Below are 27,035 nucleotides of genomic sequence, written 5' to 3' on the forward strand. Positions count from 1 at the left end.
CTAACTACCATAGTCTATGCTAACTACCATAGTCTATGCTAACTACAGAGTAAATGGACTAGCCAGTTAGCTAAGTAAGACACAACAGACCAACTTTAAATTAACGTTAGACAAACGTATTTTTTTCTAGATAGCTAACTATAGTTATTTCATCAGTAACTTCGAACCACGTTTATAATTATACTTAGCTATTTAACAAACACTCACTGACCTAAGAGAAATATCCCCTGTAGGTGGATGTGAGGATGGGGTGCAGGGAGCTGTTGGCCGTGGGTAGGGGCAGGATGAGGGATAGGAACTGTGAGCGGGTCTCCTGGTGCCCCAAAGCGGATACACACATCGCAAAAGAAACCTCTGGACCCTCTCCACCCACCAGCACTTCCTGTAACGTCTTTCTCACCAAGGTTTTACTATTTCGGCAGCAGCCACTGTATGAGTCATCTTCAACAGTAAGGTGACGATAAACTATAGACATAAAATGTATGTCTGACGTTAAGTACTATATTTTAAATTCAACCATTTTGTAGTTGAGCGCTCCGTGTCCTGACCATAGCGTTATCCATGAAACGGTTACTAAACCGCGGATTTTGATTTACACGAGCCATGTGTTCGTGTTTTGTAACTTGCAAAAGCTAAATAATTGTAAGGGGTTAATATCGCCAGTAGAGGGTGTACCAGTCATACAAATACCTATGTAGGGAGGCTTGTGAAACCCATGGCTCCCTGGCTGTTTTTTCACAGAATATATTTAACAGTTGGGATTCCCTGTTAACATTTCATAAATTTAATAATATGGTAGAGGGATATAGCCTACATTTGATACATGCTACGGGAAGGTCTTTTTGTTTGCCTCCCTTTCTCTTCCTCTGATTCATCTTCTCATCAACAGTGTTATCACTCCTTTCCCAAAATGTAGTCTATAGTCTACTAAAATGTGACACGACAAGGGCCCAGACAATCTAAATCCAATCTAATAGAGATCTTTGGTTCAATTGAATTTATGTAAAAATGATGGTGGGGGGCATCTCCCTTAAGAAAATCATTCTATAATCTTTGCATAGCCTTCATCTTCACAGGAATGTGGTCCTTTTCAAGTGCACCCTGTGATGTGAGACTGAAAAACAAAGCCAGAAAACATTGTACCCAGCAGTGAATTTGAAATAATGCTTTGTATTCAAACTGTACAGGGGTTGCTAGGTAATTGATTTTTTTAAATGAGACCATGCATGTGCTTTTGGAAATACTCGGCAGACAACAATAATGCGTGACACTTGTAAACCATACAAGGACCACCGTCTAAAATGCTTTTAATTTAATAAGCTCCATTTTACAAAAAATTACTCAAAGTCTTATTTAGTTAAGGCTAAAAATCAGGTATTCGTCTAAAGTGAGACTCAGGGCATAATGTACAAGGACACATAGTCTCAATTAATTAGGCTTTTATTTGAGAAGAAGAGAGTATGAAAGGAAGATGTGTTGAAAGCTGTGGTATGTGGCGAGAACAAGACAGAAAGAGAGAGAGAGAGAGAATCAATAGTGTTTAGACAGAGAAGTGGAGTCTAAGTGTGTGATCAATAGAGAGCAGAGAGGAGAGATTAGCTGCTTTTCTCTCTCAAACTAACACTGACAAATTGGTGAATTGGTGTATCGGCCCTTGGGCTAAACGGATTGACCTGCTGTTTCCATGTTCCAACGTGTACTGTCAATAAAGATCTGTAGTCACTGTGGCTCTCAATGAAGAGAGTGAATGAAGCACCAAAAAAAAGAGGAAGGGAAATGGGAGAAGAGTTAAAAAGCAAAGTACAGCTCAGGTGCCCAAGTAGCCTCGATCCACACAAAATGTCCACACCTTTTGTCTCATTAACACATACGTGCACTCACATGTGCATCCTCGTGGACACTAATATAAAACCAAAAATAACGTCTCCGCGAAAATTAATGGAAAGACAGATTAAAAACTAAGTGAGGAGAAACGGGCCACTGGTGTAGCTATGTGCAACTCATAAATCATTCTGACACACCCACGCGCATGTAGACACATGCATAGGCACACAGACATACGGTACGGACACACACACACACACACACACACACACGTACTGTAATTAACCACAGGCTATTTACTCTCTCCTGCTGTAAATTAGACATGCAGACACAGTTATTACATTAGGGGGATCTGCCATGCAGAATACTAACAGGGGGGGGGGGGGGGGGGGGGGGGGGGGGGGGGGGGGGGGGGGGCACTGGTCTACACAACAAACTGCTCATACAAACATAAGCACACACACACACGCATACAAGAAAAAGGGTTTGGAAGAATCATAGACTGACGGGAGTGAAAATGAAGCTGCAGCACAGAGAATAGGGGCCCCCAGCTCTTTGTTCCCTGCTGCATTTCATTATCTGAAACGCCAGCCAAGACACACGACACACACACACACACACACAATGCACCTCCCCCTTCCCTAAAGCTGTCTGCCTCTACTCCATGCACACAGCCCAAAAAGAGAGGAAAATAGAGATACTGCGTCAGTGCAGTCGTTCATTGGCATCTGGACTCGGTCATGACAAGCGTGTCTGCATGGTCATCCTGAGCAGATCAGCCCGTTCAGAAGCTGATTTGAGTTGAACACTTCCCTTCAACCTGCGCTGGCAGAAGTCACATCCCCATATATTCTATTTTAAGCAGAACAATAGGAGATAAGGACTTGATTAAAGCAAGTATCGATACCCTGTAGCTTGTCTCCATTTAGTTCATTTGGAGTTTAGTTTTTTTTCTTCTGGCGGTCCTTCTGTTTGTGTGTGTGTCCTCTGGTTCCCCCTACCTCCCTCTATGCCCCTCGGTTTTCCCACGGTGATCGATAGCTCATTACAATCATTGACTGTGGCTCATCAGCACCTGTTAAGGTCTGGAGAAAAAGAGAGAAGGTGCATGAGCGTCTCAGAGTGTGTGTTGTGTGATGCGTGCCTTTTGATAAATAGAGAAGATTGATCAGGAATAAGTCAACGGTGAAGTTTGACATTTGAATGGTTATTTTCTGATTCACACTAATAGCTGCGGGTGTGGAGTTTGTCGCTGCTTTATGGTCCGTGGTCTTGGAGAACATCTTATTATGCAACTCACGTGGGTACCATGGTTTGTTGCTATGGTGATTGTCAAGGGAGCCAGAGTATTATAGGTGTTTATCCTAGACAGGAGCAAGGCTACTCACCGTCTATCAGGACATTCAATGCTTCAATTTACCACACAGTTTGGACCCCACATTGAGATCAACACAATCACAAAGGGACAAAGAGAAGATGCAGCATAAAACACAGTCTAGTGTGGATGCGATTTAGTGGGTAGATTATTCGTATTCCTGGAAGAAAGACCTTGTTCAAACACTCAGTTGTTGGTTTAATGCGTCACTGCAGGGTTTGTAGAGGACAGTCTGTGAACAGAAAGAAGCAAACAGAGAGACTCTGAAAGATTATAAGAAACTACAAACCATGGTTAAAGGCAAGGAGATGTAGGAGGTGTAAAAAAACAACAACCCCAAAATAAAAAAGACAATAGTAAGACCTCAAGAAGTCCCCAATGGATTCATTCACAGGATGTGGTCTAAGAAAAGAGGAAAAGAATGTGTAGTTTTAAGGAAAGGGGATATAAATAGAGTGAATGCAATGGAGGACTGAAAGGAGAACAAGTATCTTAGCCCATGCATAAATTACACACATCATTTACATATTCATTATGTTTTGTGTACTAATGAGAGTATTTGCTTAATAGCTCCACCACCACTGGCAGCTTTTGTTTGACACAAGAGATTTTACAGAGTAGAGAAAAGCAGGGAGGCAAAGGTCATCTTCGTAAAGTGGGTGAGGTCAATGGTACACAATCGATTTTAGTGATAATTGATCAATCGTACTGCTGTATAGTGTTTGAACAAGCACAACCTGTACAAGGCTCTTAGAGATGTGAAATGAAGCACACAAGATGGGGGTTGTAAAAGTTAATTAAAACAACACAAGCTTTATCCAAACTCAGGGCTCTCTTTGTCTTTCTCCTCTTGTCTCGGTGGAATAAGTAACTGCTGCTGTAATTACCTACAGGGCAGTCGCTCAGAGCATTCCTTCAGGTGCCAAAAAAGTCTCCCAATTGACAACAAAGACAGCCGATTCGCGGAACGCATTTAAGAAATGAAAAGTTGTAAATGCGTCAATTTACAATTGTTGTAATATACAAAGACCATTTTATACACACAGAGAGGGTAAATGATTCAGAAAGTCAATGAATTAAAAGAGAGAGGGATGGAAATGTAGAGACAGGGGGAAGGGCAACGGAGGGATGAGCTAGAAATGAGAGGGATGGCGGTGGCAGGTTGGCACAGTGCCATCCAGTCAGGACTTGAGCGGGGGCGGGCATGGGCATGGGCGAAGGGGTGAGGAGAATAAGAATGGAAGAGAAAGAGAAACAGACCTCCATACTGCTACCATGGTGCCACCTTGGCACAGGCTCAATGCGGCGAAACAAACAGCAGAGTGGGCAGAGAAGAGGAAGATATCTGCTGACAGCAGAGCATAGAAGTGAGGAAGATGCCAGCAGACACAGGATGACTCGACTGTAGATGGATGAAGGGAAGCACAGAAGTGTGTTGAGGACAGAAATGGATTATGCTACGAAATTGTAAGGTGTGACTCGTTGACGACCGTCGATCATGCAAAGAAAAATATCGAAAAATCCTGCATTCTATTCATTTGTCAAAATTTTCTTTCTCTCAATGCCAGCCTTTGCGTGCCAGCCAGCAGGCGCCATGCCAGCCTGCAGTCGCGGCACACCCGAAGCAATCAAAGTAGTCGGCGGAGAACTGTCTTGGTCAAAGACAAGGGGAATCACCTCCTGAGGATTCGCTGCTAATCGCCGTTTGTTTGCTTGGACAAAGCCAAGAAGAGGTGCCCGGGCAACGGTTGCCAGCGATTCTGTGATGGCATCTTTTCAGGGGCGGCAAGGGCACGGGGAGAAAGATGGCATGATGCCAAGTCAACATAACACACATTTGCAAACAGAAACCTCCATACGGTGAGCAGAGCATTTTGGATGCCTTAAATGTTTTGGCGATGGCATCCCCTCAAGGGAGAAACAAGAAACAGAGATGGCACCATGCCAAGCGCAAACAGGGAAGCATTCATGGGCGCCACCAGAAGCTGTAGAAAAGCGTATTAAATGCGGACACAAAATAGTAGCAGAAGGTCTGAACCAGAGCCAAATGCAAGTATGGTAGGAGTATTGGACAAATACCATTTCCTCGATGCCAACCCTGCTCAGTGCCAACTGCTGCACTGAAAGGAAGCTGCTGCCCATCACAAGGAGCTACAAGGGATCATACCATTCCATGAGGAAAAGGAAGAGGATGTGTAAGAAGAGGAATAATGAGCTAAATGAATAAAGTATATAGAAGAAGAAAAAATGGGGAATTATGTGCTTCACGAAGAACACGAGGAGTGGGTAGACAAGGATGATAAAGTGCCTCTTTCCTGCACATGCACACCTGGGACATTCTTAAAGGGATATCCCCTCAGCCTGCTGTGTGTGTTAAAGGGAGGGATGTGTTGGCATCAATTCCAGGGTGTCAAGCTGTGTTTCTCTATTGCCAGTCAGGGAGGGGGCTGCAGTCGTCAAGGGCGGGCAACTGTCTGGGCATCTCATATGCAGCTAATTAACAGCCACACACTAATTCTTACAGCCGATCATAATTAGCGATTTAATCGCTCGTCAACGCTTTACTCCCCCCTTAAATTGTGGCTCCGATTTGGACACGTGCGGATAAGCTAAGGAACGCCGGATCCCCCCTCCCCTCCTCCTCGTCCTTCTTTTCTTCATCCTTGGCTCCAGACTCCAGTGGGATCTTAATTAAGCCTGGGCTTCATTATGCAAATGGAGTACAATAAACGACAGCAGAGGTGGAGCTGAATCCAGATTGAAACGGAACAGTGGGAGGGGAGCACTGGAAGTGGAAAATGAAGAGATGTGGAAGGTTACCAAAATCGTCTATGTGATGTTGCTGCGTTCCAATAATTATATATTGTTGTAACATGTATGTCTTCGGTGTACCACTACCACATGTGGTGTGAGAACCAACATTTCTCGTTCTGATGCTCCACCTCTGTTGCCTTTGGAAAAACTCTGAAATAACACTGGATACGCAGAATGTCATCTCTCAAAGCAAATTCATAAGGGAATGGTGACAATGAACCCCTTAATATCACCAGTTGGCCGTTGTCGTGGATATGAAGAAAGATGATAGTGATAGGAAAAGAGGAAGGAGGTAGACAGAAACAGTGACAGTGGCTACAGCATGGCAGCTAATGTCATCTCAGTTTAATCATCGCATGGGATCATGGGGTTCCTGAAAATTAATTTGCATATCATTAAATGGAGAGAGGTTATTTGGTGCAGGCAGCCAAAATGGGATTGGATGAAGCAAGAAAAAAAAAGCCAAATGGAGGGAGTCGTTATTAAACAGCAATGTTTTATAGTCTGCCAGCCGATTCATTTAATTTGGGCGTAATTAAAATGTGTCGGACTCAATCAATCATTCCAACTGGGATACTATCAATGTTTCAGTCTGAAAAAAACGATTAATCAGTAGATGTGCGGTCGGACATTTTCCAATAACAGTTTAAGTGCTTTAGTCTACTGTGAGCTTGACCCATCCACTCTTTTTTTCTAATTTATCTGAAGGAGTTCAACTATCCATTGTGGCTTCTCTGTATTATGCCAAGACAAGTCTATCACTTACATGTGGTAGTGCCACCCTGTGTTAGTCAATTACAGGATAGCTCACACTAGTCATGTTTCCATCTAATTTTCAAGCAAATTGTAAGCAAAATTTTAAATAACGAAAAAAAGCAAAAGCAAATTTTAAGCGTTTCCATCAACTGGTTTAGAGCGAATAAACTACACTACACAAAGGGTGATTTTGTTGACATTACGCATGGTTGTAGATTGCAAACCGGCTTGCTAAATCAAAGAGTTTAGAGGCTAAATTATTTTGCTAGAAGGAGAGCGGTAGCATTGTACAAGTTGGCAACCTGTGCAGAATACAAGGTTGTGGCAGACATTTGGTGTCAGCAAGACATCCCTTCACCGCGGCGTATACGTGGTGTGCAGGGCCATACCATTCAAGCTGTTGAACAATTTTGTCAATTTACCCGACATGAATGAGGCACAGGCTATAGCGCAACGCAACTCCACTACGCACCTTGTGCCACAAGTGTACGGCTCACTGGATGGGATCCATATCCCGATCCTTCCGCCAACTGATGGATACCGGGACTATAGTCATGTGACTTACATGTAAGTTACATGTGAGTTACATGTTCACTAAATCACATCTTACTCGGCAAGGCAGTGTCCATCTTCCATTTTGCACGTTAACTCTTTTTCAAGAAAAAAAAAAGAAAAAAAACACCTCAAGCGTGCAGGAAAAACCTTTTTCCAATTTTCCCATTACCATTAAAATTTTCTGAAACTATACTTAAAAATCTGCATAAAAATACGTTGATGGACACATGACTACTGTCTTTTTGACCTTAGTAGTAAGCTGTCAATGGTGTGTATGTATGTGCATGCATATGTGCTTTTCTCATTTGCATAAGTGATGAAATTAAACTGCACTTTCACATGCAGATCAGTTTGACAACATGGCAATCACTCCAACACACATTTACAGCCATACACACACAAACACACGCGACGGCACACGCTTACTGCCGTGACCACCCCCACATCACGGGGAGTCTGTTGTCTGTGAGCAGAGAGTGTAAAGATTAACATAATCCAGCTAATAAGTGTGAGTAATATTCACACAGTGACGCGTGGCGTAGACACTGTCCTGCTGATGCGTATTTGTATCTCATTATAGATGTAAAGCACTGAAGGGGGTCCAACAGGGAGGGCGACAGTGTGGATGGGGGATGGTGAGGGGTCACAAAAAAATGTGAAGGCCTTAATGTAGAGACACACCAGACTGACAAAAAACAGTAGTATTTGTATAAGCTATATCAGCCCTTTCTACAGAGGTCTAGTGATATAAAGACAGATTACACAGGGTACCTCATGACTAGGATTCAGGCGATCGGTATAGGAAGTATTTCTATTGTTTCCACAAAATCAGAAAGACAATTTCACTCATTTTTGTACTTGTTTACAGTAAAAAGAAGGCACAGAGGTTTTGCAGCGGAATGTAAGAATTATAAATAGAGTGTTTTTGCGCTCGCAGGCTAGCTCTGCCACATGATTGATTAGGATGGTGTGACGACCATTAAAAAGTCATTTAAAAGATGGATAGGGACCACATTTCCAAATAAAAACCACTTTATACCTGATGAAGTGCTGAACAAACTCCTTCAAAGACATTTACTGATTACTCTCGGTGTGTGAGTGAGTGTAATGTGGGAAGCACCCATTTTCTGTGTATAGGTCTGCATCAGCTGGGGAAGTTACCAAAGCAATCTTCAGGACACAGTTGAGGAGTGGGTGGTGGTGTCCGCATTTTTAAAACTAAAATGAGATCTCAAAGATTAAAAGAAGCAGCATGATGCTCATTTGGGAACAGATGTAATCTATCTGCATATCCACAATGTCACAAACAGGCCTACACACACACTGATTGAAATGTATCTGATAGCACAGCGTTGCTTCGACTAAAGCCTTATCCAAAGAGGCAGAGCTGTGTCTAAATGTACGAATGTATTTCAGCTCTGTCTCTTTAACTCGGGACTCCACCATAGCAGCATGCTTTGGGATTCATGCATAAACATGAGCTGGCCTTTCAGCTCCCTCCTCACATAACCAATCTAAATCTAAATGAGCCCCCACTACAGATACACCAGCAGGCAATGACATTACACCCCCCCCCAGCCCAACCCCCTACTCTACCCTACTACCCCCAGCGACACATATACACCAGCAGGCAATAATTTCACGCCATCTCTCAAAGTCCCCCCCCCCTCCTCAGCACACACATTCGTACCCCCTTTTTGCCGCAACCCCACCAGCTGCACAGTACTCATTTGATTAAGAGGGGGAGGACAGAGAGAGGGAGAAATGGTGGGGGATCACTTTATCTGGATGACTTTCTAAGATGACTATCATCAGCTACGAAGCTATCTTAAGCCCTCTTCTGTGTTTACTTTCTATTGTTCTCCCCATGTATCTGTCTGTTCCCTGCCTTCAACCCCAATCAGAACTGTTTCACAGATACAGTATATGGCCTCAGTTGTCGCATTCATGTGTAAGGGTTAAATGAATGGCTGGCCGCTACAAAACAAGGAGCAGACACAAGTCTGTGCTGGAAACTCATGGTCACATTGGACGACACATTCTTGCATTGTAGTTTTTTCTCTGGCGAGTCACATCAACCACTGGAAGGTTTTACACATACAAACTAAATTCAACAAAATAAAATCTGTTCTGCAAACCTATGCTGTGGTCTGATATGTTGCATATGAACATCTGAGTGTCCTAAATGTGCTGTGGTGCACAATTTTACTCCCCTTTCTCCCAGAGTCGTAAAACACATTATCATCAGAAGCAGCAGTGTAATTCATCCGAGGTCGTTAATATTCATCATATTATTTAGTCACAAAGGAAACTCATCTGGCTGAATGTCACAAATGTAATTAATGAAGTGACCCCAGAGGTCATGGCTCCTTTCACCAAACGCCTTCCACACATTGCCGTTTCTCTCTCTCTCTCTCTCTCTCTCTCTCTTTCTCACACACACATACACACACACACACACAAAACCTGGAATATGGAACACAGATATTACGGGCAGACACATACCACATCATTCATAAAATGGCTTCTCTCGGTTAGACCAAAGGGATGAGACCAGAGCATGCACCAAAGCAGACTTTATTTAGCTCAGTGGAGTATGGGCAGGGAAAGGAAGAGAAACACACACCAGTAGGGGAAAACTTGGGAAGGGAGAGTATAGAGACACACTAAACCACTGGAGCAGGACATAAGGACAGGTGCACATCACAGGTATCTTTTTGGTCATCACTATGGCAACAACATATCCAGAAAAAAATAAAAGAATAGTTTTACCTACAGTAAGGATAACAGAGTCCCTTCAGCATAGAGGACCCCAATATGTACATCTTACAGTCACTAAGATCAAGAGAGTACGACAAATTAAATTTAAAATAATCAGTATACAAAAAACTGCCTTTGTGGTATTTGGAATGCACATTTCTGTACAGAAGAAAGCTCATTGGTATTGTCGTAAACATTGGTTAGTTTAAGAACAAAACATGACAGAGTAAGTCAGTCCACATCCTTTGGAAAGTTGGTTGTGATGTCAGTCTGAGTTCAGCAAAGCTGTTTTAGCTGGACATATGGACTAGAGACATTGCAACATAGAAAGACTGACACCATACCAGTGAAAGGTTCAGGGATAAACTCCTTCAAATAGCTATGCAGTATCTCCATAAGCATTGAGAAGTTAATGCCCCAAGCAGGTTTCTTTAAAACTGGAAGCTTAAAAAATATTTCTGGTATTACGAAAGCCATTTTTTAAATCTTCTGAGAAGGGGTAATTCATAGGATACTGAAAAACAAACCTGATGGAATAGAGCCCCACATATCCATTTGTTTTCAACATAGGAGCAGTTTATCAACAGCATCACAGTTATCATTACAGTTTGTAGTCATTAAAGCCTAGTGGTAAAGCGATCAGAGCATGCATCTTTCTACAGTATCGTTAGAAACTACAGTACATTAGCAGCAAACTGGACATCCTTAAGGGCTGAAGTTCAACACTATGGTAAAAAAGAAAGAAAATAAACTGCAACATTTCTCAAGAGAAGTAAAACTCTTTAACCGCTATATTACAGACTGCCATGGCTCTAGTTTGGGGTTTTGGTTAGAGTCTCCAGTGTGCTTATGAGAGGCAGAAAACAGTAGCTTAGATATAGGGACTCCTTCCTTCTTTAAAAACAGCAATACATCGTCAAGTAAACAGTAGCGCTTATTTTTGTAGGTCATATGGTTAAAGTATCATTACGTCTTTGGATTTTTGTCTTAAAGCATTAATTATTGTTTAGCTATTATTGTTATATTATCATTATTACAGTTAGAATAAGGACTGGTTGCAAATGAACACAGGAAGAAAGGTAGAGAGAAAAAGAGGAAAGGAGGGAGAAAGAGGCAAAATAAATTAAGTGTACAAAAATAACATCGATAACAGCCAAAGTTTTTCTCAGCTTTCCGCAGTAGCTCCCCATCTATAAGTGAAAAAGGGAGCCATGTCTCAATCATCCAATGAAGTCTTGAGTCAACCATACAAAAGCTAAATACTGTACATTTACCCCTCACACTATTAAACACTTTAGTTTCAATAAGGTTTTTGTCACAATCTATTACTCAGTGGTGAAAAGCTCAGATCTTTGAAATACAGATGTTTTTGTTGATATCTTTAAATACTTAGTCCAAGGTTAAACCATGCCTGTTCTGTTTTAAAAACAGAAAAATACAGTATTAAGATCACATTTGAAGCAGAGCCATGTTGAGCTGTTGACCTGAGCATAGAAAGCTTTACATTAATCACATAACATTGGTCAGCCATTGGTATATTCAAATAGAACGGAAAGGCAGTAAGTCACCTTGCCAGAACATATCAAAGCTGTCATAATCTTTTCATAATCATGACACTATTATATCGAAGCAAGACAGTTTATCTCAATCCATAAGATTTATATTAAGAAACTATTACTAAACACACACAATGTAAATTTGAGTTTGGTTAAAGTTTTCATATACAGTATAATGGTTGAGTGCTATAAAAAATAGTTTGCCCCGTTCAGGACAAACTGGCCTTCACGTTCTGTGCTATTTGGGCTGTTATCCACTAAAGGAACATAGATGGTGTACATGTACAACAGAAGACTCATCATTGGCTTGTGGAAGGTGAAGCTGCAGTCTGGCACCGTATCAGTTTATTGGTACTCGGCTTACTTTTGCCAGCTGCAGATATCACCCATTTGCTGTACAGACGTCAGCTCTGCAGTTTGTTATTGAAAACAAACATGTTGAAACTAAATCCACAGACATGTAAAATTTTGGTTACGAGCTTTGGAATCTGAGTCAGTCTTTACAAAAGCTCTATGTGAATACCTCCATCTATTTTTCTGTCTTTTTTTTCATCATCTTCTTTTTCATCCACTGTTAACTGCTTTGTTTTTCTTCAAGTTTATCTTTTGGAGCTCTCTATTTACACTAAAATCTCTTTGACAATTTCTTTTCCAGCCTCTTGCAGACTGGCACAACATGCTACACAGCTAGTCATTAAGCACTGTCTGGTGGAGGGCTCACTGTAAGTCTGTCATGCAGACTGAGAGGTAGACTGCAGGTCAAGCTGGGCAGTGAGGTCACATACTTGGAGAATGCTCTTTGGCCTCTGTGGCAACTGGTTGGTTTCTTATCAAGGTGGTGTTTGGTTGTAGTAAGGTGTCTGACGGATAGGGAGAGGGACTCTTTTCAACAAGAAAGAACAGACCAGGGAAGAGTTTAAGAACAATATGAAAAGAGGAAAGCTGTGGTGGAGAGGACTTGGTTTAGGCTCTCTCTTACTTTCAGTTGAGAGTTTTCTCTTTGGGCCACTGTGGCTCAGCATCTTTGGGGTGTTTAGGTTACAGGTTTGGCAGCGAAGTGAAAAAGGTATATGGTTAGAGGACAATAGCAGGTGCAGGAGAGGTTTGGGGGAGAATGTGGTAGAAGGAAGCAAAGGGACCGCAATCTGCCTCTCTACGCTCTGTCTCGTTCCCCTGCCCCTGCGGACAGCTCCGACTGTTCCCTCTCAGCGGAATCAGAGCTCAGGCTCCTGGCCCTCTTCTCCTTGGCTCTGGCATTCTGGAACCACACCTGCAAAAAAGATTTGTTTGAAAAAATGAGCTATTAGTCTTAAAAGATTTAATTGTTCTGAAACTAGTGTTTTTATTCTTTAATACAGTCAGATCAAACTGCATTTTATCATTTATGAATATCGGAAATGTACCTGCACCACTCGGTGAGGCAGTCCCAACTCTTGGCCCAGTCTCTCACACTCATGTCTGTTAGGGGTACGGTGGCTCCTGTAGAAGTCTCTGAGTTGGAGTACTTGGTAGTGGCTCATCTGTGTCCTTTGGCGCTGCTGCTGCTGCTGATGTTGTTGCTGTTGCAGACTTTGCGTCTCACCCCAATATGAACTTGGGCCCCCAGATCCCTCAGGACTAGGAGACCCTTGGTCAGCCATACTGGAACCTTCCTCACATTGGTAGTCCTCATCGTCTTCATCATAGTCATCATCCTCCTCTGGGTTATTTAGATCAGTGGTTGAAGAAAAAGAGGTCACAGGTGTCTTTATAGTTAACTCTTTATTAGTGATGACATAGCCATGGTTTGGGATGAGGTTGGAGGAGATAGATGGGCCTGGTCTTTCCATGACAGATGACATAGCCATCCCAATCTGCCCATTGGATCCATTACTCATCGATAAGTTGTAGCCTGCTCTTTCAGCCTCTGCCCAGTGGCGAGACCTCATATGGGCATCCAAAGCACTTTTCACCTTGAAGAGAGCCCTGCAGAATGGACAGCGTAGGTGGTTCAAACCCAAGCTGAAACTGGATCCTGGCCCCATTGACCGAAACTGTCCTTTTCTCTCTCTGGCTCGTGTATTCTGAAACCAGACCTATAAAAAAAGGAAAAACCAGCATGTTTTAAAATTTGAGATACACAAAGGCATTAAGTCCTTTGCTATGCCTTGATTTCTGTCCCTCTCTCTCTCAAATCATTTACACATTATCAGACACAACAAGCAATCATAAAATACCTGAACCACACGTCTTGTAAGGCCTACATCACGTGCAATCCCTTCCAGGACTCCTCTGGTGGGGTTAGAGTCCATGCTGTAGCGCTGATACAACACTTCAAGCTGTTCTGGGGTGATGGTGGTTCTCTGACGCTTATCCCGTCGGTGCTCCTCCTCAATCTCTCTACTGCTTCTTTGGCCTTCAAAACTGGTCTCTGACATAAGCTTTGAACTCTGCTTAATGGGTGTCAAGGAACTTTGAGAGAGGCTGCTGAGGGTGTTAGTCGAGTGATCAGAGAGTGTGTTCTTAATTTGCATGCTATTTAAGTGTGAAATCATAGGATGTGTGGTATTAGGGTGCATCTGGGATATAGCGCCTGAAAGCATTTGGCTGGCCATCAGGGAATGGTTGGCATGGAGCATCATGTAAGGCATAGGTCGGTCTGTGAACCCAGTGTGGAGAAACTGGACCTGGGACTGAGCTGCCAGGAGGTGCCTGGTCTGATGCTCCTGCCACAGCTGGAGGGAGGGCAAGGACACTGGGCAGAGACTACACTGGAACTGAGTCTGGGTTTGGGGTTGGAGATGGTTTTTTGGCTGGGTTTCAGTGGATAGGCCAGAGGTGGAACCAGGCAGCCGAATGTGGCTTGTTTCAGACTCTGGAGCAAGTGATGTATCAGCAGGCTTTTCAACAGCTTGATCAGAAGAAGGACTGTGCTCATGGCCCTGGCTGGAATGAGCTGTGGGCGTAATGGGTACTGGTTTTTGTGAAGTGGAGGAAGAGCGAGGCTGGGTTCTTTCTGGAGTCCCTTTTGGCTGCAGATTGGGCTCATGTTGTGGAGAGGACCCTATTTTTATTGCCTGAACAATTTCCTTACGTTGGATGTCTGCATCTGCTGTTCCATCTTTAGTTTGAACAAGAGCTGAACTCTTGTTAAGCAGTGGAGAGATTGTGTTATCTTCCGGTTTTCTAGTAAGAGGTGTTGGTTCACCTTTGGCTGTTAGATGCTCACTTTCTGTGCAGTGAGAAGAAGAATCAAGGACAGGTGAGTCAGGGTTTGTGTAATACTCATAAGTCAGATCCATGGAGTTTTCATTCTGAGATTCACTTTGTCCTTCATCCCCACAGCTGTTATTATCATCATCATCATCATCATTCTTGTAGCAGCTATTTCTTGATCGCTGACTTTCTTGAAGCTTATTCTTCCCCTCTGACCCATTGTCAGCCCCCCGGTCTTGATTTTTGCGGGCTCTTTGCCTAGCATTTTGGAACCATACGACAATTACTCTGTTCGGAAGCGACAACAGAGCAGACAACCTGTCATATTCTTCCTCTCTGGGGTAGGGGGTCCCCTCAAACACCCCCTGCATGGTTTCCAGCTGTTGCTCCGTGAAGCGGGTTCGGGAAGAGCGTCTGCCTCTATGGGCCTCTCCTCTCTGGAGGTCTGTTGTCTGGGCCTGCGGGGAGGTGATGGCTGGAAGGCCCGGAGACAGCGAACAAGGGGAAAGTGTCAGAGGCAGGTTTTGTACTACTTCCTCTCTGGATTCCTCCAGGGCTATGGTTGGGGGGTTATTAAAATTGTAAGGGGAATCCTTGTCCCGCTGGCGCTCTTTGAATAGGGTGTTGCGAAACCAGTGTTTGATGACTTTATGAGGCAAACCAGACAGAGCAGACATCTTGTTGATCTCTTCATCACTGGGTAGGCTGTTAATATCAAAGTGTTTCCTCAGAACAGTCAGTTGCTCCTCTGTGATCCGGGTTCGGGTTCTCTTACCTTGTTGTTCAAGCATTGTTGGGCTAACTTGGGGTTGCTGTCCTGTTTGGATAGGGCTGAGTTGGGATGGTTGACCCAACAGCGCAGGATTGAGCTGTGGAGGCTGACCTTGCAAAGCTGGACTGAGCTGTGGTTGTTGCCCTAGTAGGGCAGGGTTGAGTTGAGATTGGAGTTTTGCCAACTCAGGGTTCACACTTGAGTCTAACCAAGGTTGGGGCTGGAGACCCACAGACTGCAGGACCGGAGAGAGGAGAGGTAGGTCCACGGGGAAAGGAATGTGGGGTAGGGGAAGCTTAGGTAAAGGAAGCTGGGGCAAGGAAAGAGGAAGCATTGGTATTTTGGGCAAGGTACGAGGTATGGAGTTAGCTGTGGATGTGGTTTGAGAAGTAGCTGTAGCAGATGTGCTTGGGATGGTTGCCTCTTGTTCAAATTTGTGTGGTTGAGAAGAAAATGCCGGAGAAGAAGGTGTGGGGGCATTTGGTGTTAGGTCTGTACCTGAAGCACATGTTTTGGTTATGGGATCTGAACATGAGGAAATAGGTGAGGATGCAAGACTTTTACTTTGAGGCATAACTGGTTCCGGTGTTGGTTCTGATTCTGAGGACGGGACTGGGGCTGCAGCTGAAGCGGTTGAATCCCCAGATTTAGGCTGTGTGAGCGGATACATCTGGTCATACTGCATCCTGTATTCTCTAGAAAACCTCTCCAGTGCAGGAGTGGGAAAAAGTATCCTATGAATGTACTCCCGGTGGCTTTTTAAAATCAAGGCATCTGAAAAAAGCTTGCCACAATCTCTACACTTTTCTCCTCTTCCACAACATCCTTTCTCTTTGTTTGCCGATTCCTGATCATTCTTTTTCTTTTGTGGAAACTGTTCTATCTCTCCATTGCCCTCTATTCTTTTGCCGTCCTTTTTACAGCCTTCCATCATTCCATCCTGCAGTCCACTGAACTCAACTTTTTCTGAGCATACCTTCATTTTGTTGGTATCAAAGCACTTTTTATCTGGTATCATATGAGTTGATATCTGCTGCTGGTGTCTGTGTCTATTTTGTATATATTGCAGTGCCAACTCATAGCCATAACTCTGCAGCAGGGCTCGGAGAGGCTCCCCATTCACAGCCGCATAGGGCACTCTGGGCGGTGGACACTGCAATCCAAGAAGATTAAATCCAGTTTCCACCTTCTGATTCTCATTTTTAACAGTAGGAACAGGCAATTCTTCTTTTTCTTCCTCAGGAATATAATTGCTGTGTTCTCCTTCTGAATGGTTGATGGAGGATCCACTGCAGCCAGCTTTGACCTTGGCTTCACACTGCACATGATCCTTTGGTTGGTTAATAGTTGAGTTTGAACTTTGTTGTTGAGGTTGTTTCACCTCTACTTGAGGTTGGAACTCCCTTTTAACTTCTGCCTTAACCTGTTCCTTTAGGATAGAGTTAGCAGATAATAGCTGACTAAGTTCTAGGCTCTTAACAGCCAAATCTGGGTTAAGATTCATATCTCCTGACATGTAAAAGGGGAGAAGAAGTTGCTGATGCAGAGAGAGCAAGTTGTCTGGTGCCAGGGAGAAGTGTTGGTTAAGGAGATTATCTGTCCCAAAGGATAGGTGCTGCATCAATTGGGACTGGAGTAGAGCTGTGTGCTGTAACTGGGCCTGGGCCTGGGCCTGAGCCTGGACTAACTGTTGCTGCTGCTGTATTAGCATTAGCTGGTTTCTTGATGCTATAAGTTCTGCCACTCTCTTTTTAGCATGCTTACTGTCAGTTTGGTTGGACAGGGTTGGCTGGGCCTCTGCTGCTAATCCAGGGCCTAAAAGTGAAGAGGTTGAAGAGCTTACTACATCTGGCCTCTTGGTGAATGACAAACTCTTGGATGTTTCTCCTCTGGGTGTAGCAGCCTGAGTGGCAGTAGTGGAGACTGAGACTGGAGCTGGTACACTACATGCTGGGCTCTGTGGAGCTATGTTCTGGGCAGCACGAGCTCTAGTCTGATGAAGGACAGAGCGAAGATGTATGTCCAGTGTGGAGCTCTGGCTATAGCCCACGCCACACAATCGACATCGGTAGGGCCTAGGATCTGGGCCACGGGGAGCCTCAGGGGCAGCAACACCTGTGCCAGAGTCCTGTAGGGCTCGTCTGGCCCGGTGTAGATGGGACACAGAGTTATAGTGGACTAGAAGAATGGTTTTCTGCGTAAAAGATTCAGAGCATATTGTGCATTTGTAGGGCCTGGTTGGATCCAGATAGCGATCAATTGTTGGGTTAGAGCTCTTTTTGACAGAAGAGCTGGAAGTAGGTTCAGATAGGATCTCTTTCTCTGTTAAATTCTCTTCACCTCCATCCAGTTCCCCAACCATGTACTTCTCTTTTAATTTTACTTCTTCTTTTTGTTCCTCCTTTCCCTCCATACCTAGTGCTTCTTCCTCTACCTGTTCATCCTCATGCTCTCCTGCTTCTTGACCCACTTGAGGTGATAAGCTAAAATCTTGTTGAACTGAACTCTTAGTATGCTCCATGTATTGAGTAGTGTGAGGCGGTAAGAGTGTATTCTGGCCCTGTGTGTTGTCAAGCTGTGAGTGAGTGTTCTGCATGTGTCTCTGCAGGGCCTCCTGACTACGGCATTGTCTCGAGCAGAGGGGGCACTCTGTCGCCGCCCTCATGGCATGGTACTGCCAGTGCAGTTGGAGCTTCTCCTGAGTGGGGAACGCTAGGCTGCACCTGCTGCAACGGAAACGGTAACCATGGCGATCAGGAAGGGGAGGGGGTTCGCCGAGTGGGGAGCAGTGCGGGGAGGAGGGCGGGGAGGAGGCCGGGGAGGAGGTGGGGGTCTGAGTTGGGGACTGAGGAGCCAGTCTGCCATTGGAAGGGTGAGTGGTGTCTTCAAGGGGGGGGGTGAGTAGAGCTGTGACGTCTTTGGGTGCGGCTACATCTCCCTCAGTGTTCTCTACTGAAATTCCTGCAAAATGCATAATAAAGTAAATAGTAATAGTGCATTTTAATCAAAATTATACCAAGAAGAGCATGTGTTTTGAACAAATAACCATGACATGTTTGTGTGGTTTGGCATTTATGATTCTTCAATTAACATCTAAGTTGATGATGATTGGTCAGTTTTATCATAATTTTATACCAACCTTTGTTTTTCTGTGAACCAACCGAGGCACTGGAATCAGCAGTATCTGTACAATTTGTTTTGTTATTCTTGGTATTTTTATTTTTCTGACTATCATCAGTCTGTGGTTCGGTCTGCAGCTGAGGCTGCGGTTGTTCCATGGATAGTGTGACCTGGAAGAAAGAAATGTGATAGTCTGTCAATTTTGTAAGTTTTTTTTTTAATGCCAGTTACACACCTATTTGAACTGAAAGAAATATGGGATATTACCATATTTTCTTAATCCCACATTATGAATAAAACATTTAATTGTACAGCATAATAGCAAGCAAATATCAACATGTATAAACATGAGGGCTTGCACACCCAGTCCTAATATCATAAAACATTAAAGTGTGAATCTGTAAGGATATCGTTACATCTTGCACCTGCCTGCACAGCAGTATAGACAGCAAGGCATATCAATTTAGTGTATATGTTTGAGATATGTGTGTGTCTGCCCTTCAGCTCCTGTGACACCCTCTAACATGCCCCAAGGGTTTAATAAAACTTTACTGAGCTGAATAATGAATTTATTTAAAATCATTCTTCATATAGAAAAGCTCCATCTCCACAGCTTCGAGCACTGAGAGCAAATACTATATCTATGCGAACAGCTAGCTACCCTTAGGAAAGGACATACAGCTAAAGATGAGATTTACATGACAAGAGTTTTCTCTTCGTAACAGCTTCATAAGAGAGAAAGAGAAGAACAACCACACGCATGCACACACACACACACACACACACACACACACTGCAGAGAAAACTGAAGGTCAGGCTTAATCTAGAGAACGTAATTGGAAAGCAAGGTACATAATGGCCATCATCACCTCAGTCTGAATTAATGAACCTCAATTACTATCAGAGAGAGAGTGAGGAAGGGGAGGGAGGGAGGCAGGACTATGATGGGGGGTAAGGGGTGTAGAATATGAAAAAGAGAGCGAGCAGGGAGGGAGAAAGTATTGGGCAATGAACAAAAAAACTGCTTCGGAGAGAAAGAGTGAGTAAGGGAGGGGTAACATAAGAAATTGAGAGAGAGCTTGGGAGAGACAGAGAGGGAGGGGCAAGGACAGAGATTGCTGAATAGGAATGATAGGAGTCGCTGGAGGGGGGAGGGAGGGACAGCAGAGGGGAGAAAGGGTGAAAAGCAGTCAGTCAAGTGGAGGCGAAGAGCGCAAGAGACAAAGGCCACTTAGCATACGGGCCAGGGATATGGAGGATGGTGATGTGGATAGATGACCAGTCTTTGTTAGTTGGAGAGACACAGTAAAAAGCATGGGGGCCCCTTTTTAGCTTGACTGCACTTCTGGTAATAGAGGGCTACTTAAACATGCATTATAGAAAGACTGGCTTTTCCCTCACTCAGTCAAATCCTCTCTCTTCCACTCTAAAAGACGCGCATACACATACACACAAAATGCACGGCTGCATCAAAGATGATAGCGGGGAGCTACTTAAACATGCATTAAAAAAGCGCTGCCTTTCTCTCTGGTGCCTTCTTAATGGAATGGTCTCCCTACATTTCACTCTCCCCCATCCCCCATTGCTTTGCCTTCTCATTTTCTTTTGCTTCCTGACAAACGCAAATACAAACAAATACACACTTGCATACACTTACTGTGCTGATGAGCTTGTCTACACAGTCCTGCGCCACACTGTGCACATGTGAGAGATGCTGTCGAAGGTGTGTGTGTGGGAGTATAACCTGGCACAAAGGGCAATGGACAGTCTAAAAAAGTTAAAAGAAGAAAAGAGAGAGAAGTGAGAAAAAATGGTTAAAAAGTGTTAGATTAGAAGGTTTAAAGAAAGCACTCATGTGCTGAGTTTGTGGAATTACACTAGGGGAAATTACAATTTAAACTCTGTTGTTATTACACAAAGGCCTGAATTACAAACAAACATGCCCAGTACCTATACATGCACTAATGGAGAGATGTCAGAGTGAGTGTGTTAACTGCTCACCTGCTGGTTCTCATTTTGCTGGTGTATTCTGGGGCGTTTGGTTGAGATAGCATTTTCCACTTCCTCACATCCAGAGGATCGACGCTTGACTGAGGGCAATGAGTCCCTCTTTTCTCTTTCCTTGTCACTAGTTTCTTTTTCAAGTAAAAATACACATGAAAATGAAAATAAGATTATATTTATGTAAGATATTATCATGCTATCATTTGAGTTAAGGATAATACATTGTAGAATGTGTTGAATTGTTTTGCACATTGAAGCAGCCATACCTTTCTCCTCAGAGATCTGCTTCACCCCCAAGTTACAAGTGTCTTTGGTTGTGTCCAAAGGACTAGTGGTGGTCTCACTGGAAGTTTCCATATCCTCGCTGAGCTCTCCTGGGAATGGACACAACAAATAATTACGTTACACAAACATTGTGCTTCAAACAATATGTTCTCATAAACTATCAGGCTAATTGTAGTTCATATTATCCTGTAGATAGCATCCTTTAAAAAAAACAATGTCTTTGGTCCAAACTTCAGTCTTCTTGCTTGCCTCCATACACTATTGATCAAGTATTGATTCTCCATTAGCTTCTCCTCAGGGGTGGAGTAGACATAATATGGACTTACAAACAATCAGTTCACCTCAATAAGTCTTAATCCACACATAGACAAATCACAGGATAGACTTAGTTTACAACTGAAGTGTTGAACTACTAATTTTAGATGTTTTGTCAGTAATTCACATCGCTCCAAGTGATGTGTTTTATCTTAAACAGAATGGAGACCGGTGACTAGCATCCATCTCCTCCATTCTTATCTAGGAGATTTGTATTGGTCCGTTGATTAGCAGGTGCTAGTTAGCTGTTGTCAGGGGTTATTGGGGATATAACAAGGATGTGTATCGACAAATCAATTTACTTGGTCAATATCTCAGCAACAGCCATTACTCATTTTCTCCCTCTTTTCATCTTAATCCCCTGTCTGCTCACTGATGTCAGCAAACACATCAAATCAAATCAAATAAGGCCGCACAGTTCATATTCTCACCTATGACACCATCAGGGCTTTTCCTGATGGTAAAAATGGCTGCCAGCTCCTCTCCACCTAGTGGCTGCAGCTGTAGTAGCCCTTCCCTCTGCTGATGGGTTGGGGTTTGACTGTGTTTCAGTACTTGGAGTTTAGAAGAGGAGGAGTGGTTGCATAGGAGACAATGGAACAGCCATGAACCTCCATCAACCTCACCATCATACTGCTGCAAGAACTAAAAATAATGACGTAGAAAAAGTAAATAAAGTAAAAGTAAATAATCAGGTTGGACAACAGTTCAAAAATATATTCTGATTCTCATGGATTGTTGAATACATATTTGTTTAAAATGCTGCTTGCATGTCCTAAGACAAAGTTATTATTGAGAGTGTACTGACTTGGTAAACTCGGACGCTGGCCTCGTGGTGTGAGCTGAGGGAATGTCCCCGTAGCTTGTCCAAACTGCTGGTCACGTAGTCACACAAGTTGCATCTCAGCTGGACGGGGTTGCCCTTAGCAATAAGGGATGCCCCCTCCTGACCCCTGTCCCCACCCTCCTGGAGGTGAGCAGCCAGCTGGTACCGGGTGCGGTGTCGGTCAGTCTGGCAGTGCAAGGAGAAGTTAGCCCTCAGCGGGGTGGTGTAGCCGCACAGCATGCAGTGGCAGCCACCAGTTACCAGGGAGCACCACTCAGACTGAGGCAGAGAGCGCGGGGCGTTCAGGTGCTGTTCCACAGACTCTAAGCTGTTGGACGAAAAGCAGGAGCAGACAAGGCATTGAAACATGCCCTGGGAGAGGGGTTCAGTGGGGGAAAGAGATAGGGCTGGAGGGGGAGAGGGGGAGGGGGAGGGCGAAGGAGTCAGTGTAGACCCAAGAGTGACAGGCTGATCTGTGACTTGTTGACCGGTCAGTCGCATGTTCAAGGAGAGCTCGGCACCTAAAACACAGAGGGATCTCCTGTAAGAATATCCAATTTTTTTAATTGTTTTTGTAAAAGTTGGATTACACCGAGAGACACATTACTCACCTGTGTTTTGTAGGTGTTTGAGCTGCGGGGCAAGACTACGGCAGTGAGACAGATAGTAACCTCTCTGGAGCCGTAGCATATTATGTGTGTGTTTCTCGCTGGTGGTGTGTATGCGCAGGTTGCGGGCAATGCTGGTCTCATAGTCGCACACATCACACCGCCACCGCTTACCATGAGAGTGAGTGTGTGCAGCTGGTGTGAGCTTGGCGGGCTGGGTAGTGGGCGTGGGAATAGAGAGTGGGGGCTTGTACGTGGGCTCATCCGCTGTGTGGCCGTCTGAGGAGCTGCTGTTGTTGGTAATGTTGGAAGTGTGCAGGGGACCATTCGAGTGTCCCCCATTTTGAACATTATTAAGGTGTTTATCCGACTGCATGTGTATGCTGAGGTTGCCTTTCGATGACGTAGCATAGTCACACACCTCACAGCGGTAGGGCTTGTAGCCACAGGCATAAGTTTCACCACGGGCCAAGCGAGGATGGGGTTTCCCCGAACTGCAATATCCACACACACCTCGTGTTGAACCGCCACACACACACTTTCCCCCAGAGGCACCACACACACACTGGCCTCCTGTCTCCGGATGTTTCTCTTTCATGTGGGCTTGCAGTGTATGCTGAGACTTATAGTGCCAGTTACACTTGGGGCATTTCAGTGTCTTGCAGGAGTTGCGTGAGTGCATTATGGTCATGTGACTGGTCAGTGAATTAGGAGAGAGCTCTTGGTTGAGGTTTTTAAGGATAGCTTCTTTATGTTCTTCTTCTTTGTCTCCCTCGTCATCCACATCTGTGTCTAACTGGCTGTCATTTGGTTCTGGAGCTTTGGCACAATCTCCATTGAAAATGGAAGAGTGAGGAACCCCTGTCGGCCCATCATCCTCAGCAGTTGTACTGGCAGGTTCCGTACCTGCCAGTGGAAAAGCCGGAGTAGACTGCTGGGATTTAAAGCGCTGAGGAAACCCAGAAATCCAGCCCTGATCTCCCTTAATGTCTTTTACCTCTGTCTCGCTCAGCAGGGCAGAAGAAGAGGACAGACAAGTGAAGTGCTTTGGAGATGTGGAAAGAAAAGGGGAGGACTTTGGAGAGGTGGAAAGAGTGGGGGAGGGCTTTGGAGAGGCGGCTATTTTGCTGTCGAGTGTGCCACTGGCCTTCGCAGTGCTGGAAGAAGAGCTGTGCTGGCTCTGTTGAGGTAATAAAGAACATTTGGATTTGGTTTGGCTTTGGTTTGAGATGGCCTCCTCCTCTTCCTTCTCTTCCTCTCCGCCTCTGCTGCTTAGGGTTGCTGGGAGGCCCCCTGTAACTGACGCCTCTCCCACACCTACATGTACCTCCCCTTCTTCCTTCCTTTGCCCTGACAAATGTCCCTCCCCGAAGTTTTCCTTCATCCCCTGCTTTTGACACGCTCCATTCTCCTGCAAATGTAGGCCTCCTTCTTTCTGCTCACCTCCCTGGGTCTCTTCTCTAGCCTGGGACCCCTGTGCGCCCTTCTCCTCCTGCTGAGGCAGAGTAAGGGACTCTTTGGCAGGGGCCATGGCTGAGGTATGAGAGGATGACCCCTGCTCCGGAATGACCGCTAGGGTCTGGAGAGGAAGAGATAAAGCCTGGGGACTGAGGTCAGTATCTCTCTCCTCTCCTCCCCCTCCATCCCCTCCTCCTCCCTCACCGCTGTCCATACCAGAGGCTACAGCTGCCACACATTACCACCCGACCTGTGTTTCAGAAAAGAGAAGAATAGAGCAGGACAGACAGAAGAAAAGTGAAGAAGAAGAAAAAGGACAAAATTAAATTAATGAGTCATGTTAATAATATTGCATAACAGTGAAGGCCATTGATTACAGTCCCTGGATAGCATCTGTTCAATACTGCCCTCACAGTGCGCAATACAGAGGCTGGTTACTCAGGGGTTAGCCTTAGCCCTTAATGGGAAAATCAATAGCATGAGTGCTAAACTAGGTAAAGGAATGCGGGTAAAGGCTACGTAGGAGGTCTATAATATTCCTCAGGGGATAGGATTAAAAAAAGAACTGAATGCTTCTGAGCTAAAGGGCTTCCACTAAATTGCCACACTTAGATTAAAGAGGATAAAAGAACTGTTTTCAAAGCCAGTGTATCGGTCTCTGCATCTTTTATTGTGCATTGGCACAGAGATATTATGAGAGGAAACTGGATCTCGGTTTAGCACGAGCCATTTTATGACATGCAGTGCAAACACAGGGGTGGTCACAATACATTAATACCTGTTTAATCTAATCTAGTCCAAAATACAAAATATTTGTATGAAGCTTTTTTGAATAAATGAAATGTTTTTTTTCAAAATTTCAGACGTGTGTGTTACAATGCAGTGTATTATATTTCTCCTCTCCCCATTGTATGTGTAGCATTGGGTACACCTCCTGTAGGTCCCATTGTTTGCATACTAAATACACAAACCCTGAAGCAATCATGTACATTAAAATAATTAATCTCTTTTTGCAATAAATGGAAACTTTATGTATTATGCATGTACAATCAATAATGGTGGAGTGTTTAAAAAACAATATAAAGCAAATTAATCTCAATTGCAAGATTGTATTTCCTTGGCTTTTGGGATACAACATTTTATCATGCATGACTGACCATAAACATTTAAGTTAATCATTACAAATTTTCCACTACGGAGACTTTCTAAAAGATAAATCGGGCCTCTCCCCTTCCTCTTCTGTTTCTAACTGACAGATGGATGCCAGATGAGACAGATACATCTCTCTTACTCTGTGTGTCCCACAATCTCATTACTGACCTTTTTTTTTTTTTAATCAAGGAGAGACCTTAATGTACCCTTTCACCTTCTCCTTCAACCAGCACACCAACCCCCTCCTGCTGAAACACCCTCTCTCTCCTACAGCCCCCCCCCCTCTCTGCACCTTAAAGATATATGGCTCATATCGGCACTCTGATTGTACTTTAATGTACTGTGTTTATGTCACAGGCCACAGACACTTGCCCACTGCAGCTGTCCACTGTCCCGCTGGATAGTGTTGAGGGGCTAGCCTGCCTGCCAGCAGCTGAGAACAGTCTCTAATCTGATAAAGATTTTCATTTACACTGCAATCAATACCCTGTGTCTATCGGCAATGTAACTATTTATACAAACATTCCTGGCTCTCTATCGATCACAAGTGCAGGAAACCATCATTTTACAGCGTGTGTGGACATCTACTGTATGTGTGTTAATGTGAGTAAATCCTCTTGTGCACTGCAACCTAATTCTCATAATGTCCACCTGAAATCGTACATTTGATTTATAGAAATATGAAATCACAAAACATCTTTTTACAATGAATACAACAAAACATCCAACAACAAAGTGTGTCCCCTGAATCTCTATGTTAGGGTGTGTGTGTGTGTGTGTGTGTGTGTGTGTGTGTGTGTGTGTGTGTGTGTGTGTGTGTGTGTGTGTTTAGAATAGACAGAAAGGAGTGACAGGGGTGTGAGGGGGAGAGAGAAAGACACATAGAGAAGAGTTGTGTGGCTATACTTTAGGAAAATGCATTTAGTTAAGTCTTTCTAGGGACCTGGACAAATTCCCTACAGTTGGACATGGACAAATACTGTTATGAACGCAACTGCTTTGCATGAGGACCGCGCATACAGCCTACAACACCAGTCTCAAGGTAATATCACTAAGTTGTATTTTCGCAATATTCAGGGAACCATAATAACGGGACTATACTGGAGAATACCAGACGAGCAGCGAGTTGAAGTTCACTCCCTGTCTCTGTCGGTGTTGTCAAGCCACTGACCAACACTCAGCCTGCACACTACTTCAGCCTTTGTTTACAGTGGACCGCACCGTACCACACTCCGATTCAGCGAAACCAAGATAGATCGCGTTCAGTATCCAGTAACAGGTGACTCAATGCACAAGCAGATTAACAAAAGCTCGATTTGTGCGATTTACAGGCTGCACTAACCAAACACCCCTTCCTCTCCAGCGCTGGGTTGCTTCCTCCCGTGCCTTTAATATCGTAAACAAATGGAAGACTTACATTTCTGCAGCGGCTCTGGTACAAAGCTCCGTACGCTGAATGTGTAGTAGTCCAGAAAGCAATCGTATAGAGAGCCCACTCATTCCTTATGAATGATCCTCTGCGTTTTTACGGAGCCAGGAGGAAAAATGGGGAGAGGGAGAGAGCAGCGGAGTCCAAGTTGTTACCAAACAACGCTGTAATTAAAGCTACATGTAGGCTGTAGTAAACAGAAGATGGGGGACGGAGGGGTTTGTGCGAGCT

The 27,035-nt window shown here is 44.2% G+C and overlaps 1 protein-coding gene and 1 long non-coding RNA gene across 2 annotated transcripts; one reads left to right on the plus strand and one right to left on the minus strand.

Moving 5' to 3' along the window:
* Positions 1-168: 168 nt before the first annotated feature.
* LOC117948426 lies at positions 169-26,797 on the plus strand. The gene is made up of 4 exons (XR_004657441.1): positions 169-454; positions 18,216-18,347; positions 26,315-26,417; positions 26,587-26,797. It is a non-coding gene; the product is annotated as an uncharacterized LOC117948426 (long non-coding RNA).
* LOC117948423 (zinc finger homeobox protein 3-like) lies at positions 9,886-27,035 on the minus strand. Its single transcript, XM_034878036.1, has 11 exons — positions 26,793-27,035; positions 22,769-24,473; positions 22,140-22,678; positions 21,763-21,976; positions 20,998-21,105; positions 20,729-20,865; positions 20,385-20,495; positions 18,747-18,897; positions 13,857-18,568; positions 13,044-13,715; positions 9,886-12,910 (listed from the first exon to the last, which is right to left on the minus strand). Exons 2-11 carry the CDS (start codon positions 24,435-24,437, stop codon positions 12,794-12,796), a joined length of 8,430 nt encoding a protein of 2,809 aa, XP_034733927.1. The 5' UTR covers positions 24,438-24,473; positions 26,793-27,035; the 3' UTR covers positions 9,886-12,793.

Source organism: Etheostoma cragini, chromosome 8 (assembly GCF_013103735.1).
Source record: "Etheostoma cragini isolate CJK2018 chromosome 8, CSU_Ecrag_1.0, whole genome shotgun sequence".
NCBI lineage: Eukaryota > Metazoa > Chordata > Actinopteri > Perciformes > Percidae > Etheostoma > Etheostoma cragini.